Source organism: Dermochelys coriacea, chromosome 23, assembly GCF_009764565.3.
Source record: "Dermochelys coriacea isolate rDerCor1 chromosome 23, rDerCor1.pri.v4, whole genome shotgun sequence".
Taxonomy (NCBI): Eukaryota; Metazoa; Chordata; order Testudines; family Dermochelyidae; genus Dermochelys; species Dermochelys coriacea.
In genome coordinates, this window is record NC_050090.1 from 2,207,688 (window position 1) to 2,228,419 (window position 20,732).

Genomic DNA, 20,732 nt, shown 5'->3' on the forward strand with positions numbered 1-20,732 from the left:
GAGAGTGAGTATTGCTTTAACATCAGGATGAATTCTGGTGCAGACCAGAGCAGGCTGAATGCTGGATTGGAAAATCTGGTTTTGTTCTTTGCCTTTGCTGATGGTGCCCACGTCCCATCTCGGTGCCTGGCTTTCCTTTTCTCAGGCTTCGCCTGCCTTACAATGGAAGCCGTTTGGGGCAGAGACCGTCTTCTCCCAGGTGTGCGTCTGGTGCTCGCCGAGGCTCCCTGTGCTGCAGAACACAAATGATGAAATATACAAATGCTGGGGCTTTGGTGGCTGCCTTCTGCTCCAGTCCCCAGCGATGGGTTAGTGGATGTGAATCAGCGGATCGTCAGGCTCTTGAAATGGGGCCCAAACTCTTTAGTGAGCAGCCAGCTGCTAACTACAGACAAACCAGCTTGAGTTCCAGCGCGGCCTCCCTTGGCCAGCTGCTGGGACCTGGCAGCAGCTTTCTGTAGCATATGGCTTGAGGCTGGGGTAAGTCTTTGAACACACAGGATGGATTTTTGAAAATGTTCTGCACGCCCCCCCTGGAGTCAGTGTCCTCTAGACTCTTCCATCGAATGGGGGCTGCAAGCGGGGTGGAGGTGGGGTTTTTTTTCATTCCACCCCTTGCACCTTCTTCCTCTTTCATTTTAGATCCCCCTGCCCCCATTTGCAGACGTACATTGCTGGGGAACAGTAATGCCTGGGGAGAGTTTATTAAATGTAACACTGCTTTGAATGCTCTTCAGCGCCCGCTAGCCAGACGGAGGGTGGACTAGTCCCACGGGCATGGCCAGCTGTTCTTGTGACCCAGCAGGGGTCTTGGGGACAAAGTTTGGGAGCCACCAATAAATGCAGAGCAGGGGATGGAGTCACTAAAAGCACTGTGAGGTCTGTATCATGCCAGAGAAAGGCCAGGGTTATTTCTCTCTCTCTGGGCTGTCCCTCTGCTTAGCCCTGGATTGGGACTCAGGAGATTTGGGACCAGTTCCTGTCCTGCAGTGGACTCCCTGTGTGAGCTTGGGTAAGTCATTTAGCCGCTCTGTGCCTCAGTTTCCCCATCTGTGAAATGGGATAAATCACCCTTCCTTTCTTCTCCCCTGGGATAGTCTCATCTAGCTAGACTGAGAGTTTCATAGGCCAAGGACTGTGTCTCATACAGCAGCTGGCACAATGCGGCCTGGCCCTCGTTAGAATGAGGTGAATGATAATTATCAGCAGTGTGTGAGTTGCTCTCAGTCAGTGACTCTTACTAGCACTGAATTCTCTTGCTTTTTCTCCCCTCTTCATGTTCTCACCTCAGCAGCCAAGTTGGAAGAGTTTGTATATTTTAATCCGAGTTCTGCAGTGCACCTGAAAAACAAAAGGCAACAGCCTTTAGTAATTGGCGAAAGATCTTAATTTCCTCTCTCCATAGGCATCTTGCTAACTTCCTGCACCATTGCCTGGTATAGAAAGCCGTGCTAAAAATAAATCAGGCAGGGTGGTGTTTAAATGGAATTTCTCTCCCAGCTGGTTTCATTCAGTCACATGGAAATGGACCTGTTCTTTTAAAGAGATTTGTCCCCTTACACTTTCCTGCATGGACCCCAGTACTCAAGAGGATTTTGTCTTTTAAATGGACAGGTTTCATTTTAATCGCCCTTCTCAGTATTAGGTTTCATGGAGCATAATCAATATGCAGTTTGCATGGAGCCAATTGGCTCTGGCTTTCTTCCCCTTGCTCCGCCGCTTGACACATGCGGTGCCTGGAACCAATAAACTCTGGGCACTTTGCATATTCATGAGGGGGATTGTTGTGTGGCCAGGAAACCAAAGGAAGTGTGTGTGTGTGTGTGTGTGTGGGGCGGGGGGTTTGGAGCATTTCCCCCCAACAACCTCTAGAGATTCTCTGCTTTTTTTTCTCCCCCCAGCCTGCTTCCTTTGCCCGCTGGAGAGAGCTGCAGCAAAGCTGGTGGTCAGAGGCAGGGTGCGGGTGGAGACAAGGCAACAGATATTAAAGCAAATGTAGAGAGGGGAAGGTGGCGACCCCTTTGGAAATGTCCCTCCTTTGGTCCCTAGGCGCCTTGGACCATCCTGGCCCTAAATAATGTGTGTAGGGCTCCAGTTATAGGTAGTGTGGCCTAGTGGGTAGAGCACTAGACTGGGAGACCTGGGTTCTACTCCTGGCATGGGCATGTCACTTTCCTGCTCTGTACCTCAGTTTCCTTTTATCTCTTTACACTGTGAGTTCCTCGAGATGGGCTGTCTCTCATGCCACCTGTTTGCAGCACCAGGCCCTGTGGGGCCCTGATCTCAGCAGGAGCCTCTGGGTGCTACTGTAATATGCCTACTGGGTTTGGAGGTAGCCACACAAAGGGCAAATGCATGAACTAGTCCCCTCCCCCTTTCTGTTATGTGCCCCAGGCTTGTCTTAGGGTGGATGGGTCTTTGCTTTGAATGCAGAGCCTTGCCTCAGTGGAGTTAGAGCCGGGGTGCTGCCAGGGGAGCAGGGAGCTGGGTTTCTCTCCTGCCCTCATGGCCCGGCTAGGGAAGCTGGCAAACTTGAATGAGAAGTGTCCCCAGCTGCAGGGGAAGGTGTGGTTCGCTGGGTGCCTTGGAGCTCGGGTGCTGGGATCTGTCCTGCACTGGGGGGAGGGGGGAGCTGGGAGCTGTACTGCAGTGTGTGTGTGGGGAGGGGAGCTGGCAGCTGTCCTACACTGTGTATGTGGGGGGGGGAAGCTGTCCTGCACTCTGTGTGTGTGTGTGTGTGTGTGTGTGTGTGTGTGTGTGTGTGTGGAAGCTGTCCTGCACTGGTGGGGTGTGTGTGTGTGTGTGGGAGCTGTACTGCACTGTGTGTGGGGGGGGGGGGAGAGCTGTACTGCACTGTGTGTGTGTGGGGGGGGGAAGCTGTCCTGCACTGTGTGTGTGGGGGAGCTGTACTGCACTGCTGGGGGGTGTGGGGGGGAGCTGTTCTGCACTGTGTGTGTGTGTGGGGGGGGGAAGCTGTCCTGCACTGTGTGTGTGTTGGGGGGGGGCTGTACTGCACTGGTGGGGTATGTGTGTGGGGGGGAAGCTGTCCTGCACCAGTGGGGTGTGTGTGGGGGGAGGGAGCTGTCCTGCACTGTGTGTGTGTGGGGGGGGAAGCTGTCCTGCACTGGTGGGGGGTGTGTGTGTGTGGGGGAGCTGTCCTGCACTGGTGGGGTGTGTGTGTGTGGGGGGGAGCTGTCCTGCACTGGTGGGGTGTGTGTGTGGGGGGGGGAGCTGTCCTGCACTGGTGGGGTGTGTGTGGGGGGGGAGCTGTTCTGCACTGGTGGGGTGTGTGTATGGGGGGGGAGCTGTCCTGCACTGTGTGTGTGTGTGTGTGGGGGGGAAAGCTGTCCTGCACTGTGTGTGTGTTGGGGGGGGAGCTGTACTGCACTGGTGGGGGGCGTGGGGGGGAGCTGTCCTGCACTGTGTGTGTGTGGGGGGGGAGCTGTCCTGCACCGGTGGGGTATGTGTGTGGGGGGGAAGCTGTCCTGCACCGGTGGGGTGTGTGTGGGGGGAGGGAGCTGTCCTGCACTGTGTGTGTGTGTGGGGGGGGAAGCTGTCCTGCACTGGTGGGGTGTGTGGGGGGGAGCTGTCCTGCACTGTGTGTGTGTGTGTGGGGGGGAGCTGTCCTGCACTGGTGGGGTGTGTGTGTGGGGGGGAGCTGTCCTGCACTGTGTGTGTGGGGGGGAGGAAGTTGTCCTGCACTGGTGGGGTGTGTGTGTGGGGGGGGAGCTGTCCTGCACTGTGTGTGTGGGGGGGAGGAAGTTGTCCTGCACTGGTGGGGTGTGTGTGTGGGGGGGAGCTGTCCTGCACTATGTGTGTGGGGGGGGAAGCTGTTCTGCACTGATGGGGTGTGTGTGTGGGGGGGAGCTGTCCTGCACTGATGGGGTGTGTGTGGGGGGGGGGAGCTGTCCTGCACTGTGTGTGTGGGGGGGGGAGGAAGTTGTCCTGCACTGGTGGGGTGTGTGTGTGGGGGGGAGCTGTCCTGCACTATGTGTGTGTGGGGGGGAAGCTGTTCTGCACTGATGGGGTGTGTGTGGGGGGGGGAGCTGTCCTGCACTGGTGGGGTGTGGGGGGGAAGCTGTCCTGCACTGGTGGGGTGTGTTGTGGGGAGAGCTGTCCTGCACTGGTGTGGTGGGGGGGAGCTGTCCTGCACTGGTGGGGTGTGTGGGGGGGAGCTGTCCTGCACTGGTGGGGTGTGTTGTGGGGAGAGCTGTCCTGCACTGGTGTGGTGGGGGGGGGAAGCTGTCCTGCACTGGTGGGGTGTGTGGGGGGGAGCTGTCCTGCACTGTGTGTGTGTGGGGGGGGAGCTGTCCTGCACTGGTGGGGTGTGTGTGTGTGGGGGGGAGCTGTCCTGCACTGTGTGTGTGTGGGGGGAGGAAGTTGTCCTGCACTGGTGGGGTGTGTGTGGGGGGGGGAGCTGTCCTGCACTGTGTGTGTGTGTGGGGGGAGCTGTCCTGCACTGGTGGGGTGTGTGTGTGGGGGGGGGAGCTGTCCTGCACTGTGTGTGTGTGGGGGGAGGAAGTTGTCCTGCACTGGTGGGGTGTGTGTGGGGGGGAGCTGTCCTGCACTATGTGTGTGTGGGGGGGGAAGCTGTTCTGCACTGATGGGGTGTGTGTGTGTGGGGGGAGCTGTCCTGCACTGGTGGGGTGTGTGTGGGGGGGGGGAGCTGTCCTGCACTGGTGGGGTGTGTGTGGGGGGGGGAGCTGTCCTGCACTGGTGGGGTGTGTGTGTGGGGGGGGAGCTGTCCTGCACTGGTGTGGTGGGGGGGAGCTGTCCTGCACTGTGTGTGTGGGGGGGAGGAAGTTGTCCTGCACTATGTGTGTGTGGGGGGAAGCTGTTCTGCACTGATGGGGTGTGTGTGTGTGGGGGGGAGCTGTTCTGCACTGATGGGGTGTGTGTGTGGGGGGGGAGCTGTCCTGCACTGATGGGGTGTGTGTGTGTGGGGGGGGGAAGCTGTCCTGCACTGGTGTGGTGGGGGGGAGCTGTCCTGCACTGTGTGTGTGTGGGGGGAGGAAGTTGTCCTGCACTGGTGGGGTGTGTGTGTGGGGGGGAGCTGTCCTGCACTATGTGTGTGTGTGGGGGGAAGCTGTTCTGCACTGGTGGGGTGTGTGTGGGGGGGGGAGCTGTCCTGCACTGGTGTGGTGGGGGGGGAGCTGTCCTGCACTGTGTGTGTGTGGGGGGAGGAAGTTGTCCTGCACTGGTGGGGTGTGTGTGTGGGGGGGAGCTGTCCTGCACTATGTGTGTGTGGGGGGGGGAGCTGTCCTGCACTGGTGTGGTGGGGGGGGAGCTGTCCTGCACTGTGAGGTGCTGAATTCTCCGGAGCTCCGCTCCCCCTCTCTGCCAAGATCCCCTTTCTCTGGGACTGGGAGCCCCGCCCTGGGTGCTTGGCATCGCCCCCCCGCCTCTGGGTGCTGGCCGCCCAGCCTCTGTCCAAGCTCGCCCCGTCCACCCTTTTTCCCCAGGACCCGCCCTGCGCTCCGCCCCCCAAACTGGGCGGGCTCCGGCCGGCTGCAAGGGCGGGGGCTGGGGGGGCGCGTCTCGGAGCGAGCCGGCAGCTGGAGCGGCCCCCCCGCCCCTCCCGCACGCAGCCCCAGCCCTGCCAGGCGGCGATCATGGAGAAGTAACTTGGTGCCTTCGGAGCTCGCGGTCAGCCCCAGGCTCGAGGTGGGGAGGAGAGAGGAGCAGATCCCCAGGTATGCGGGGGGGGGCAGCTTGGACTCATGGTGTGGGGGGCGGGTGCTGGTGACTGGATGGTGCTTGCAGGTTTTCCCTCTGGCTTCTTTGCTGGAGGCTCTGGGAGCAGGGTGTGTATGGGGGGGGAGCGGGCTGGGGGGGCAGCTGCCCTGTGTGTGTCTGGTGCTGGATTTTCCACTAGCAAATCACTTGCGTGACCCTGTCTCTCTGTTACCTTGGCATCTCAGCTCCTTTTCCCACCTGCTGCCCCCCCCCACTCTCCCCTATTCGGTGGGTTTTTCCTTACAGTCCCCGGGGGGGGGGGGACACACGGATTTTATAGCTGGCACAAAGGGAGCTGATGCCACCTGAGAACCTCCCCTCCCCCCCGGCTTGTGCAGTGTTCGATTTGCAACCGATGCCTCGGCAGAAAACAATCCCCCCACCACCCTCCCCCGGCTTGGGATGGAGCCTGCCAGGGCTCCTCCCGACCATTTAATAATCAGAATCAATTTTTAAAAATTCCCCTGCAAACTTCCATTGTCTTCCCCTGCTACTGGATCCACCTGGTGCCTTTACCCGCCTGCTCCATGTCCAGTCTGTGCCCTGCTCCGAAAGGGGCCACCCAATGCCAGTGGTCCATCGGTCTTCTTGTTGCATTCGCCAGAGGGATGCTAGCGCCCACGTTTGATTGGAAAGTGAATGTTGCTGCCCCAGAGAAGGGGTTCCTGTATTTGGAACAGGGGTGATTTGAATGGGACGGAGCGGCGTGGCAGACATGCAGTGTGCCCATTATTTATGGGGACGGGTGTTCTGCCAGAAGCGGCTTTATTTCCCAGGCAGTGAAACGCGCTTTAGAAATGGCAAGGGCCAAATCCTCAGCTGGTGTAAAGTGGTGCCGTCCATTTCGGTGGTGGCTGGGCTGAATTGGGCCGGAGAGGGATTTAGCTCTGAAAACATAGCCGAAGAGATCAGATGGCTTTCCTTGCCTCTGCAGCGAAGCACGCTTTAGAAATTCATGTCGTAATAAATAGGATGATGATTAAAGTGCTGACAGTGTGTGGAAGGCAGCAGACCTGACCCTCCAGTGGTTACACTCCAAAAAATAGAAACCAAGATGCACTGGGAGAGCCCAGCAGGTGAAATAACTTTAAATTATTTGCTGCTGGCTAGCTCCCAGCAGGTGTAAATTGGTGTCACGCCACGGAGTCTGTGGGACCAGATCTGCAGCTGGTGTCAGTCAGCATCACTCCACTGGAGTCAGTGGGGCCAGGTCCCCAGCTGGTGTGAAAAGGATCTGACTCCATTAGAGTCAATCGTGTCAGATCCCCAGCGGGTGTAACTTGGTGTCACCCCACTGGAGTCAGTGGGGCCAGATCCCCCGGCCGATGTAAGTCAGCATCATGCCATTGAAACCAGCACAACTGTGCTGCTTTGCACCAGCGGAGGATCTGGCCCCGTGCGTATCATTTACACGGTGAGAAGATAGAGAGCGGTAACATTTCACAGCATGGTAGAAGTTAGGCTGCCTGAAAACTGGGTTTTACCTTAGGAAGCCACCTTCAACCTGAATTAAGAATACAGTTACGTTGTCTCCAAACATTATCCTGGAGTCTGTGGGACTTGGGCAAGATTCTCCTTTGATAACACGGCAGGATCAGCCTGAAATCCCATTTTCAAGGCTGTCTCTTCCATGGTGTGCTGGCTAGCCTGGGAGCTCTTTCTCTCGCTCCATCTGTACAGCACCTGGCATGACGGGGCCCTGATCTCGGCTGGGGCTGGCGGGTGCTACTGGAGGTGGCAGCACACCTAGGAGGAATGAGCCGGGCCTGAGCCTGTGTATTTATTTTAAATGGGCTTGACTCTCACTGTAAGTACATCCACGTCGCTAGATAAAAAATAGTACCCAGCTTAGCAAAGAGAGTCGCCCGGAATTGAAACAGAAGCGTATTCCTCTTCTCCTCTGAAGCTTGGGAAGAGAGGCCAGCTTTTTCCCACGCCCTGGAGACCGGAAAGGAGGGAGCTGGAAATGCGTAGGAGGGACACCCCTGTACCTGTCACTCAGTGGTGACAGCTAAAGGTCTTTTTTGCTCATGTAGGGGCTTAGGGTTTTAGACCATGATTGGACCAAATCATGGGGTAAATTGGCTCAGCTGGGTTGACTTCAGTGGCATGGCACTGATTTACACCCGCTGGGGATCTGGCCCCATTGACCTCAATAGAGCAACAGCTGAGTAACATCATGGGTTAGAGCCACAGATAGGGTCCAATGGATCCATTGTTGGCGAGGGAGCGATGCCACTTTATGCCAGCTGGGGATCTGGCCCCCACTGACACCTGTGGGATTACACCAGTGATGCATTTGATCCCTTGAGGTGAAGATTGTGGGAAACTCCTCTCGACAGCCCCCCCAGCCAACAAGCCTTCGCCACTCAACGTAGTGCGTGTGGATCTGTTCAGCTGGAATCAGGGCAGATGTGTTTTTAGACAGTGGGAGCCTTTTTTGTGCAATTACATCTAGTGATTTGAGCTGTTTTCAGAAGAAATCAAATAACCCACCCTCTTCCTGCCGTGCCCCCAAAGTAGGGTAGCAAATCTGTGGCCTCTGACATGCCACGGCCTGTGTGAAAGACCCAGTGCCAGCAGGAACAGGGCACTCATACTTCAGCTCTAAAAGCCACGGCCCGACCACCTGAGCTCAAGGAGACTAGTGCGGGGTGTTGTTAGCAGCATGGGGGTTATGGTGCACCTCCAAGCTGCCCTGCTTCTGTCCGGTAGAGAGCAGTGGTGTGCATGCACGTAAATCTACACGTACACAATATAATACCATGATGAACTGGGTTTATGGATGTGTGCGTATTATAAAGAACTGGATTCATGTGTGCGTGTGTGTAACATACTGACCTGGGTTCATGGGCATGGTAATGCACTGTAATATGTGCGACTTGCGCTCACAGCCAGTTCCTTGCAACATTTTCACACTTTGATTTAATCGGCACCTAACATTTCATCAGCCACTTCAAAATCCTGGGGTCCCACCAGAGCCTGTTTTGCTGATTGGCATCTGGCTTGCTCTGTGTTGGGGGACAGTGTTATCCTGAGTTAGCGGAACCAGGAAAGGAATCTGATGCCGATGCTGGGTGAAATCCATCTGCTGGCTTCTCTGTGACACCCTGGGAGTCCTCTGTGGCAGAACAGACAGTGTCGGGGTTTGGACCTGTGCTTTTTACTCACGATGGGACATTGAGCCATGGATTTGATCTGTGTGTGTGATAAAGACCAATGCAATTTGCAGGTGCAGAGGCATTGGCCCCTTCTCTGGGGTAACTGCCCCCTGTAATACCCTGCTCACTTGTGGGCTCCTCGCTGGCCTACACATGCTGGAGACAAATTGGGGTGCTAGGAGGACAGAGCCCAGGGTGATTAAGGGGCTAGGGCAGGGAATTAAAGGAGCTCAATGTTCATAATTCGAGTGTGTTGTGAGGGACCTGATTCTCAGTGGCAAGGTTTTGTTTACAGGGTGAAACCAACTGGAATAGCCCTTGTGAAATAGGCCCTTCTGCAATAGCTCCCCCGAGTGGACGCTCTGTTCAAGGAGATTGCCCGGTCCGCTTTGGAAGCGCATGAATGAATCCGGACTAGGCCATCCACAGGGAGGGCTACTCTGGAATAGCTAGCCCTGTCGCTGTCTGCGTGTGGGCAAGTCCTACTCTGCCAGAGCATTTTAGCTGAGATGCCAGCCTTAGGGATGATGGCTGCATTACAGGGAATATGTAGAGCGGGTGTCAGAGAAAGTCTCTTCCAGTGGGGGTGGAAACCCCATGCTCTGAGAGATTTATCTCAGGCCAGAGTGACCACTGGGATCATCTAGTCTAACCTCCTATATCACTGGTCTTGGAAAATTAGATTTTTTTATTGGTGTCAGTAAGTGTAGATTTCACTGTATCCACACAAACTGAGGACAAATATTTCCATCCATAATAATAGAAATGTACGGAGAGGCAAAGGAAGAAAAATGCTGCTTGAAAACTTATTTGGGTTTGACAAAAGGAGATTTACTTTTGACAATTTGTGTTTTAACAGTTATAAAGCCTTTTACTTTTTGAATCTCCACATCTAGTGCCATTAAATAATTGTCTGACTTCCCCCCCAGATAGTTTCCTGTAACTGTGAAAATTTAAATTGATAAAAACAGAAAAATGTTTAGAAATAAACATCTGTATTCTCTGCCAAAATTACAAAAAAAATGAAAATGGAATTCTGCCGGGCCTAGATATAACACAGGCCTGACGACTTCCTAGCATTAATTCCTGTTTGAACCAGAGCAGATCTGTTAGAAAATCAGCCTGTCTTGATTTAATCAGCCTTGTGAGGGAGAAGTGGATTCTGCCTCAGCCTTTGGTAGGTTGTTCCACTGCTTACGTACCCTCACTGCTAACCATTTGCACCTTAGTTCCAGTCTGAATTCAGCTAGTTTCAACTTCCAGCCATTGGATTCTTCCCTGCTAGACGGAAGAGCCCTCGGTTATCACATCTCTGTTTCCTGTCTAGGTACTTACAGCCTGGCATAAGTCGCCTCTTAACCTTCATAAAACAGGACTGTGCCAAGGGCTGTAGGGAAAGGCTCCTGTACTGACCGGTCATTATATGGGCCCTCATTAGTTATATTACAGTAGCCTCGAGCCCTGGGGTCCGGTGGTAATTGGGCACCCAGCGAGGCAGTCCTATGCTGCAGAAGCATGGTTTTAAAGAGGCACTGTCAAGATCAAAATACTTCCTCACCTGTGTCCACTGGATGCTAGTAAATTGCAGTAGTGGGACTCTGCACCCCCTGCCGTGGAGCGGTGGGAGCTGGCTCTTTCAGCTCAGCCTCTCGTGCTTTGAGATCCGGTGGTGGGGGGTGCAGTCCCCCTTGCCGACGACCCATCCCCACATCTCAGAGTTAGCTTTGCCTCCCCGTATTCCCCTCCTCCCTGAGCATGGGAATTCTCCTCCACTTCCTTTCCTGCTTCTATCAGTGACAGCACTCGCCGGGGGCCCTGATTCCCCCCAGTCCGCGCTGCACAGCCCCTCAGACTGGGGTGCAGCAGGGGTGAAACCCGGTTGCTCCTGTCCCAAGTGGGCTGGTGCCGATAATTCTACAAGGTGCAGAACAGCTCCCAGCGGGCTACGTAGCTTATGAAGCCAGCCAGGACCACTGGATCATCCAGGCTGACCTGCATTGCACAGGCCAGAGAATATCACCCAGTTACCCCGGCAGCCAGCCCAGTAACCCAAGCGAGCAGGGGGGCAGGGGGAAGGGGTGGCAGGCGTAGGTCGGAGCAGCCGCTGTCCCTCACGCTTCCAGGCCCCGGCCCCGGTTGTATCTAGTGCATCTGGCTTTTTTGCGTTAATCCCGGTTCCTCCCCTATTTTCCTTTTTAATCAAACCTAGGTTAGCACTTCAGCCAGCCTCTTTTCAACAGAGGCTGCTGTGGTACAATAGTACTCCCTCGGCTCTAAGCGAGGCTCCCCCCCATGCCCATGCAGCCTGTGGCCCATCAGACCTCCAGCAGGAGAGGATCCCGCCCTGCTTTGCCCACGCGCATCTTGAAACCCACCAGGGAAGGGCGAAGCAGCCGACGCCCAGGGCCAAATTTGGCTTTCATTTACCCCCGCCACCCGTCATGGAATTTAGCCCCATTAAGTCCCATCTAGCTCAGTCCCTACCCAGGGTGGAGTTGTCCCTTATAGACTAGACCTTGGTGCTTGGAGAAATGCTGTCAGGTCCATCCGGTGCCGGCCTGGTGGCCTCACACAGGTCGAATTCCCACCAAAGACCAAGAGCGTTTGCCCGGAGCAAATCCCCTAGGATTAGGCCCTTGGGGAAAGGACTTGACATGTGGCCCTGGCTTGGCACCCAGCTGTCCAATCGAAATGGGCTTAAAGGTTTCCCTGCCTAACCCTTTGCCCCGCCCTGCATCCCACGCCTGCTCCCCCAAAACTAACCGCAGGCTGCAGCGGGAGACTGAGCTCCAAATTAGCCTTCCACCCTGACGGTCACAGCAGTCATGCCCTGATCAGGATGAACTAAAGGATCCACCTGTGATCTGACGGCTTTTGAGCCCAAGCAGAGCTAGTCAAGGGGGCAGCAAGCGCTCTCTCCTTGGAGGATGCTGAGGAACAGTTTACGGGAGCCTGAATAACAGACTGAGCGCTGACTGATTTTCAGAGTGCCTGGGCTTGGAAAGGTGCTTATTTCGTTACTGAAGTGGGGATATCACCCCAAACCCTCTCTTGCTCTAACTCCTAGACAGCACTCAGCTCCCAGTTCTGGAGCTGAAACCCAGGAGTCCTGACTCCTAGTGCCCCTCTTGTTCTAACCGCATGGCCACCCAGCCTCCCAGAGCTGGCAAGCTATTTGCCATGGCAGAGATACAAACAGAACCCAGGAGTCCTGTCTCCCCAAACCCTCCCTTGCTCCCACTCCTAGACAGCACTCCCAGACCTGATCCTAAAACCCAGGAGTCCCCTCCTCTAACCACTAGACCTCACTACCTCTCGTAGCCAGAATGGTACCAAGGGGCTTTGATTCCTGGTCCTCTGCTATAAGTGACTCCCTCCAAGAGTCCAGAACAGCACCCAACCTCTGGGCCCTGAGTCTGCATTGCCCTGAGCCAGTGCAGAGTGCGGAGCCGAAACGACCAGTTCCTCTGGGAGCGTTTTGCCCCCAGGTAAATGGCTGCACAAGGCGCAAGACAATTAAGAAGTAGGTCCCTTGCTCTGACCATTAGGTCGCTCGGCCTCCGTGGAGCATCAATTGATGTCCATTTGCACTCCCCACAGGCTCGAGGGAGGAACAGCTGTCAGGGAGAAGTGTTTCCTCTATCCTCTGCAAAGTGCATGAAAAATGTAGCTCCTACAATAAATCGCTGCAGGAACCCGGGAGCGCACCTTCCCTTCCTCCCTCCCACTTGCTGTTGTTTTGAAATGTCCAGGAATAAAAAAGCACAACTTTGCTGTTAAGACCCTGGGCCCCAAGAGATCTGGGTTTTCGTCCTGCCTTTGCCACATGTGACCTTGGCCGGTCACTCCACTCACTCTGTACTTCAGTTTGCCTAGCTCTAAAACAGATTGAATGGCCGGGGTTTCCCAACAGATTGAATGGTGACTTTGGGGTGTCAGACTTTAAACACATGTGGCTTGTCTACACAGGGGAAATTGAGCTGCAATGCTAATCCAGAATAACTCCTCCCTGTGGACACTCCATTCTGAACGCAATTCCATCAGAGCTTTGTGATGGGAGTAATTATTCCAGAATCAAATCACTTTCATTTCAGAATAGAGCATACCCCCAGGGAGCTGTTCCCCACTAATCAAAGGTACTTCAATGGCCCATATTCCCCCAGGATCTGAGTAGCCCCCAACCATTACCATATTTATCCTTCCAACCCCTTCTGAGGCAGGGAAGAGACCCGGCCAGGGTGACCCAGGAAGCAGGTGTCTTGAACTCAGGCCTGTCAAGATTTGATCACGGCCTCTTCGATCTCACAGGTCCCAGTGGCCGGAAGTTGAAAAACATAAGAATGGCCCTACTGGGTCAGACCAAAGGTCCATTCAGCCCAGTATCCTGTCTTCCGACAGTGGCCAATGCCAGGTGCCCCAGAGGGAATGAACAGAACAGGGAATCGCCAAGTGATCCATCCCATCGCCCATTCCCAGCTTCTGGCAAACAGAGGCTAGGGACACCCTCCCTGCCCATCCTGGCTAATAGCCATCCATGAACTTACCTAGTTCTTTTTTTAACCTTGTTATAGTCTTGGCCTTCACAACATCCTCTGGCAAGGAGTTCCACATCATGACTGTGCATTGTGTGAAAAAATACTTCCTTTGGTTTGTTTTAAACCTGCTGCCTGTTGTTTTCATTGGGTGACCCCTAGTTCTTGTGTTATGAGGAGGAGTAAATAACATTTCCGTCTTTACTTTCTCCACACCAGTCGTGATTTTATAGACCTCAATCATATCCCCTCTTAGCAGTCTCTTTTCCAAGCTGACAAGTCCCAGTTTTATTAATCTCTCCTCATATGGAAGCCATTCCATACCGCCAGTCATTTTTGTAGTCCTTTTCTGAACCTTTTCCAATTCCAATCTATCTTTTTTGAGATGGGGTGACCACATCCTCACGCAGCGTTCAAGCTGTGGGCATACCATGGATTTATATAGAGGCGATATAATATTTTCTGTCCTATTATCTGTCCCTTTCTTAATCCCAACATTCTGTTCGCTTTTTCGACTGCCGCTGCACATTGAGTGGATGTTTTCAGAGAACTATCCACAGTGACTCCAAGATCTCTCTCTTGGGGTCTAAATTAGCTGTTACCAGTCATCATTGTATACGTATAGGTGCGAAGCTAGACAAATTCAGACGGGAAAGGTGTCCGTTTTTAACAAGGAGGGGAATTACCCATTGGAGCAATTTACCCAGCTCAGTGGACAAGTCTCCAGCCCAGGGAACGTTTAAATCCAGGTGGGATGTTTTTTGAGATCTGCTCCAGGAATTATTTTGTGGGCCTCCGATGGCCGATGCGACGCAGGAGGTCAGGCCAGGTGCTCACACGGCTTCCTTCTGGCCTTGGAGCCGATGAAAGTCCCCAGCTGGTGCTCTAACCATTGCACCATCTTTCCTCTCAATCCCTCTCTGGTGGCTAATCCAGGAACAGAGATCCTTCCCCGGCCAGGGGGACATGCGTGAACTGCATTCACACCATGTGCCTCTCTGTCCCCCTCTAGCGGCTGGCAGAGGTTTACGAGTCCACTGCAGCCGCTGTGCTGTAGAAGCCGGGGCATTTAGGCCAGACACTGGTGCCTCGTGCTGTTCGATCCAGCGGTCCCAGCTTCGCTCCCTGCCCGTGAATGCTCGTCCAAGCATGCCCTCTTGCATCCCCCTGTGACAGGAGACTCTAACTGCACGCAGAAACCTCGCATTGCTGCTGCCCCATGTCTGCTTCCAGGGCTACTAGGCCGGCACCAACCGCCAAGCTGGAGGAAAAGAAGCCAGCAGCAGGCGATATCACAACTGGCATGACATGCAGGAGGCACGACCCACCCTAGTCTATAAATACACCGGCAAGTTCTACTCGGGCTTTCGAGAGCACTCTTTCAAACCCAATGAAATGTTAATGTTCACAGCTAGCCGGGCTGGTTCAGGATGTTCCGTCGCTGGCAGCGTCTTTAGAGAGGAAGAGGGAGAGATGACGGTGCGTCATGTTTGCTGTTCCCAGGGACACCAAGCGCGGTTTAACCAGAGCGCTGCTGTCAATCTGTCAGTATTGTTTGCTCCTAGCTCTTTGCCCTCTGTCCTGCAAAGGACCAGGGCTAGTCTGAATATCTGGCCCCTTCACATGCATCTTTTCACTCATCACTTGTGAAAATCGTGGTGTAAGAGCTTAGCAGGCCTGAGAACAAGGTTTGGATGTTTGTATGGGTAACAAAGGAAATTCAGAGCCAGAACAGTAAATATTCCAGAAACCAACTCAATCCAGAGGTTTGGTGGGGCTCTAAAACCCCCCCTGCTTCAGCTCAAGGGCTGATCTCAAACGATCGCAGGTCAGAAGGGGACCTGCCTTGGCAGGGGGCTGGTTATCCCATTGTTTGATTTATGTGTGGCCTAGTGGTTAGAGGACTAGATTGTGATTTTGGAGATATGGGTTCTAGCACTGGCCTGCTTGGGTGAGTCCTTTCCCTGCTCTGGGCCTCAGTTTTCTCCTCTGTAAAAGTGGGGATAATGATATCACCCTCTTTTGAAAGTGCTTTGCAATCTACTGATGACAAGTGTTTATAAAGACTATGATTATAATATAAACCACTCAAGATTTCCAGGCAGTGCTGGGTGCCCACCCTTTGACAATCAGACCTCTTTAAGGCATCCCATCTTGCTCACCCAACAATTACGGCATCCCAAAACCAACAGCCATTTTTAATAACCTTGGTGACATCTTGTGGCAATGAGTTCCACCGGCCCGTCGTAATGGGGCATGTGCAGCAAATCAGGAGAAAACTGGGACTTATTATTAGCCACGTTCTATAACCCCTACTAAGAACAAGTGGTTTGTTAGTTCTTGAATCTTCCCAAGGAGATCGGTACCCTAGTTGAGGAGGAAAAGTAACTCTCAGCATGAGCAAGCGTGGCAGATTCTGGCCCTGTGTTGCTAGGGAAGAGGTATGGTAACCATGGTGATACTGAATGTACTTACTAACTAGTCCATAGTGGTAGCGATGGTTATTATTATCACGACTGATTATATTTCATGTGCCAGGCACTTTCCAGACACTGAAGGAAGACCATCCCTGCTCCAAGGAACCCACAATCTAATGACGCTGCTGTTGTCTCAGGCTCTCTGCAGACTCAGGCAAATGTCCCTGCATCAGTTAGACTTGGGGCAGCTCCCCCCTCACAGCTACTGTCTCAGACAGCTAGAGGCAGGGCTGGATTAATGTACAGTCATTATACTGGTGTCCAGTGCCCTAGCTCCTGCAGTCATGTGATTATGGCAGGCACTTGACGATTATTAAACAAATACATTTCTAGCCCTCATGTTTGTCAAGAAAAGATTGAAAACGTGAGCCAGGAGTAAATGCTGCAGCGATACTGCCTGACTTTGCAGAGAGCCTGAGACAGCTGATCTGAGGAGGGGGGAACTGCCTTGAGTGTAATCGGTGCAGCAATATCTGCCTGGATCTGCAGAGAGCCTGAGACAATAGCTCTCAAAGGGGAAGCTGCTGGTGGCTCCCAGTTGTATACACTGTATTGTTGATTCTTAGCTAATGCAATGAGTTGGAGGTTCCCAGCTGCATGCAGTAGTTCGGTGGGTTTTGGCCCCGTCCCTGGTGGCTCACAGGTTGTTGTGGATTCACGCTGGCAAGGAGACTATGTGGGTGGATGATCTCTCTATTAAGATGTGGTCCAACATGGTACACAAGTCTGAGACCAGCTATTGATCTCTGGTAGGAAGCAGGTTTCCTGCAGCGACGCTGATCCACCCGCCCCGCACATTACGTGTGCTCTGGGGATGTTCAGGGCAATGGATGTTTGAATCCCTGGTGTCTCAGATGGAGCCAAGAGCACCTGTTAATCGACAGCGCTCTCTCTGCATAGGACAGTTAGGTGCATTCCCAGGGAGTTACCTTGCCACGTTAAAGCTACAGGTGGGAACCAGATCATGGGAACTCCCCCCAACACCCTCCTTAAACTCTGGAGTCCCTGCGCTCACCCACGCAATGACTTGCGGCTTTTATTACTTAATCCTCCTCAGCTGAGATCAGATCCTGAACTGTGCCAGGCGCTTCACGGATACATGGCGAGACACAGCCCCTGCCCCCGGGAGCCTCAAATCTAACTCAACAAGAGAGAATTATTACCCCCATGTTACGGGGGGGGGAGGGGAACTGTGGCCCAGGGAAGTGAAGTGACATGTCCAAGGTCACACAGGGGAGTCTGCCTAAAAACGGCCATAGTGGGTCAGACCAGTGATCCTCTAGCCCAGTATCCTGTCCCTGACAGTGCCAGGAGCTTCAGAGGGAATGAACAGAACAGGGCAATTATCGAGTGTTCCATCCCCCATAATCCAGTCCCAGCTTCAGTCCAAAGACTGGCACAGTTGGGCATCAGACCCAGCTCTCCAGGGTGCCAGCCCATGGCCCCTCTCCAGGGCTTTCCAGGATCCCCACCCCCTGCATGGGACCAGATGCAGCTCATCCCAGCCCCAGCCCCGAGCGGAGGGCTCATGGTGCGGGAACATCTGAAGTCCTGATCAGAAGCCGAGGCCGTGCGAGCGGGACCTTTTGTGTGAGTTACAAAGCCTGATTAAAGCATCTATTAAAAACCGGGAACCTGCCACTCCAAAAGGGGGAAAACGAATACAATCCCATTGTCGCAGAATGAGCCTCCTGGACTGTTTAATTGATGTTTCACCCCGGCGCTGGTAATGAGGCTATTAAATTAATTACAGGAATGTTGGTGCTGGAGATGGAGATGCCTGCTTTTCCGGCCTAAAGCAGCTAGGGGCTGGAGCCACGTTTCCCCAGGCAGCTCCCTGGCTCCGGGAGCACTGGACAGCCCTGCGGCTGGGCTTTCGGGGGAAGCCGCCTTGGGTGAGAGAGCCCCCGGGCCAAATCCGCAGCTGGTGTCATTGGGCAAAGCTTCATCCACTTTGATGGAGCTTTGGCTGATTGACACCACCCGGGGGTCTGACCCCATGGACTCCCATGGAGTTACGGCTGATTCACACCAGCCGGGGGTCTGGCCCCATGGACTGCCATGGAGTTACGGCTGATTGACACCACCCGGGGGTCTGACCCCATGGACTCCCATGGAGTTACGGCTGATTGACACCAGCCGGGGGTCTGGCCCCATGGACTGCCATGGAGTTACGGCGGATTGACACCAGCCGAGGGTCTGGCCCCAGCATGCTGTGAGGATAAATACATTAAAGCTAGTGGGAAGCTCAGTGGTGACTGTACTGGGGGCGAGCCCCAGGCCCGCGCTGGAGGGACAGGGGGCGGGAGAGGTGTCGGCGGATAGCCAGTCCCGTGAGCCATCAGGGTTTCTATTTTCACATTCCTTCGTTTCTTTTGCCTTTTTATAGCCCGGTCCTGTCTCTCGTTGCTATGGAAACGGCAGCGTTGCTATGGGACGGGCCTAGCGTTTGCCCACCAGCATGGCACCAAGGCAGTGGATTCTGCGGCGGGTGGGCGTGGGCAGCGTGGTCCCAGATGTGCTGGCAGAGGCGCTATTGCCCACCCGTCCAGCTGTGCCCACTGCCAAGTGTGGTGCTGATTGCCTGGTGCAACTCAATTTCGTTTTCCTTGGGATTATCAGTGCGTCGGTCCCCGCTAATTGCTGCACAGCAGCTATTGCCGGGGACAACCTGGCGGGGAGTCGCAGGGATATTCAGATGGGAGGAAATTAAGAGCCTGCGTTTGCTTAGCAAATGCCCCTTGTCTCCAATTCGGAGCACATGCCTCTTGGGTGAACTCTAAAGTTGGCTAAAGTTTGTCAGTGTCCGACTTGAGATATTTTGGTTCTACGGCTCCCGCTGGTTGGGAGGGGGTCGTATGGTCTACTGGAAAACCTGGCATCTGTTCCTGACCCTGCCACTGAGCATGGGCAAATCGCTTCCCTGCTCTGTGCCTCAGTTTCCCCACCCTCCCTTTGTCTAATTAGAATGTGAGCTCTTTAGGACAGGGATTGTCTCTTACTATGTGTCTGTGCAGCACCCAGCCTGATGGGTCCTTGATCTCGGTTGGGGTCTGTGCAGCGCCTGCCACGATGGGCCCTGATCTCGGTTGGGGTCTGGGCAGCACCCGGCCCGATGGGCCCTGATCTCGGTTGGGGTCTGGGCAGCACCCGGCCTGATGGATCCTTGATCTCAGTCGGGGTCTGTGCAGCATCTGGCATGACGGACCCAGATCTCTGGGGCACCTGGCTTTGTCCACTGTCGGAAGACAGGATACTAGGCTAGATGCATCTTTGGTCTGACCCAGTATGGCCGTTCTTATGTGGATCACTCCTGCTTCCCTGTTTGGTTCACTCCTCCGGAAGCTCTGCGCTAGCCACTGTCAGAGAGAAGATACTGGGCTAGATGGAGCATTGGTCTGACCCAGCCTGGCATCTCTTATGTCCTTAAATGAAGCAATAAACCACATCACGTAAATAATACATCACTTCACTGGAAGGCTTTTAGGTACTTACCCTTTGAAATATACAAGGCCGGAGACCTGAAACAGAGTCACTTTGCCCACTCTACAGAAGAAATTTAAGTTTCTTTTTCCATATAAAAGCTGCACATAGCCCAGTGTTGTCCAGACTTCTGAAAACTGAGCCCATCTCCCGGAAAAGGAGCCCTATCGTCCCAATCAAGATCAGGGTCCTGCTGCACCAGGTGCTGCACAGAATAACCCAGATCAGGGTCCCGTTGGGCCGGGCGCTGCCCAGACCCTAATTGAGATCAGGGCCCTGTCACGCCGGGTGCTGCCCAGACCCCGACCGAGATCAGGGCCCCGTCGGGCCGGGCACTCCACAGATAGTGAGAGCCAGTCCTTACTCTGAAGGGCTCCCAGTCTAACTAGACAAGATAGACAATGGGACTGTCTTTTAGTTCTGTGTTTGTACAGCGCCTAGCACAAGGAGGCCCTATACCCAATACAAATACATTAATAATCATCATAAAAGAAGGGTCATTTTCCCCAGTGTACCGCTGAGGCCTAGTGGGATAATGGGCTGGATTTTTAAAGGGCTTAGCTTGAAAATCTGGCCTTTATTTTGGTCCCTTTGGGAACTCCCCCACCAACCCCACTCTCAGTGCTGCGCCTTTGGAGGTGGGGCCCAAAACGACCCCACCCCCCACATGTCACACGGGAAGCCAATAGCATGAGCTAGAATTGGACTCAGACCTCCTGAGTCCCTGGCCAGAGCTTTAACCATGAGCCCATCTCTCCTGCCTGTGTAAAGCCATCCTGTGTCACTCAGTCAGCACCCAGGGTGTCCAGTTGCCACCGCTCCATGGGGAAGGATGGCTCCCCCCAGCCCCAGGGCATCTGACAGCGGATCAGGGGCTGGGAGTGCAGGAGCTGGGGTTGCAATTGACCAGGCATCGGGGCACTAAGCTTTGGGGGGTTTGTCCCTCGGAAGGAAATCACATACGGCAGCCGGCAGTCGCCTGATGCTTTCAGACCCCTGTGGTCATGCAAAGACCATCCTTTGTCGGCAGGTCTTTGCCATGCCTCTGCGTGCAGAGCAGATTGCAGCTCGAAATGCCCCCTTGCTGACGAAGGCAGGAGATGGGAGCGAGAGCCATCAGCTGCCAACAGCAGACGACTTTCCCAGTCCCCAGCAGCTGCTGCGCCGGTGAGATTGCTGGGGCTCCCACCAGGCCCGGCCCATCACGGAGTTCTGTACGCTCCCCTCCTTCCCCAACTCCCCTGCCCCGAGCCATGGGTGTGCATTGCTGCACGTTTGGCAGCTGGGCCTATTTTTCTTGTGGTACCCAGGGTCATGTGAGCGACACCTGGTGAGAAAAGAGA

General features: G+C 54.4%; 1 protein-coding gene across 2 annotated transcripts in view; it reads left to right on the forward strand.

Moving 5' to 3' along the window:
• The first annotated feature begins 586 nt into the window (after nucleotides 1-586).
• The window catches only part of SLC8A2 (solute carrier family 8 member A2), an 83,815-nt gene continuing 63,669 nt past the window's right edge, over nucleotides 587-20,732 (forward strand). The window contains exon 1 of one of the 2 annotated variants that reach the window (XM_043501405.1): nucleotides 587-1,012. In XM_043501405.1, coding sequence (XP_043357340.1) covers nucleotides 889-1,012 — 124 coding nt within the window. In that variant the 5' untranslated portion in view covers nucleotides 587-888. Of the gene's footprint in view, nucleotides 1,013-5,548; nucleotides 5,694-20,732 lie in introns of those variants that run through there. The other variant, XM_038382262.2, reaches the window with a different exon arrangement.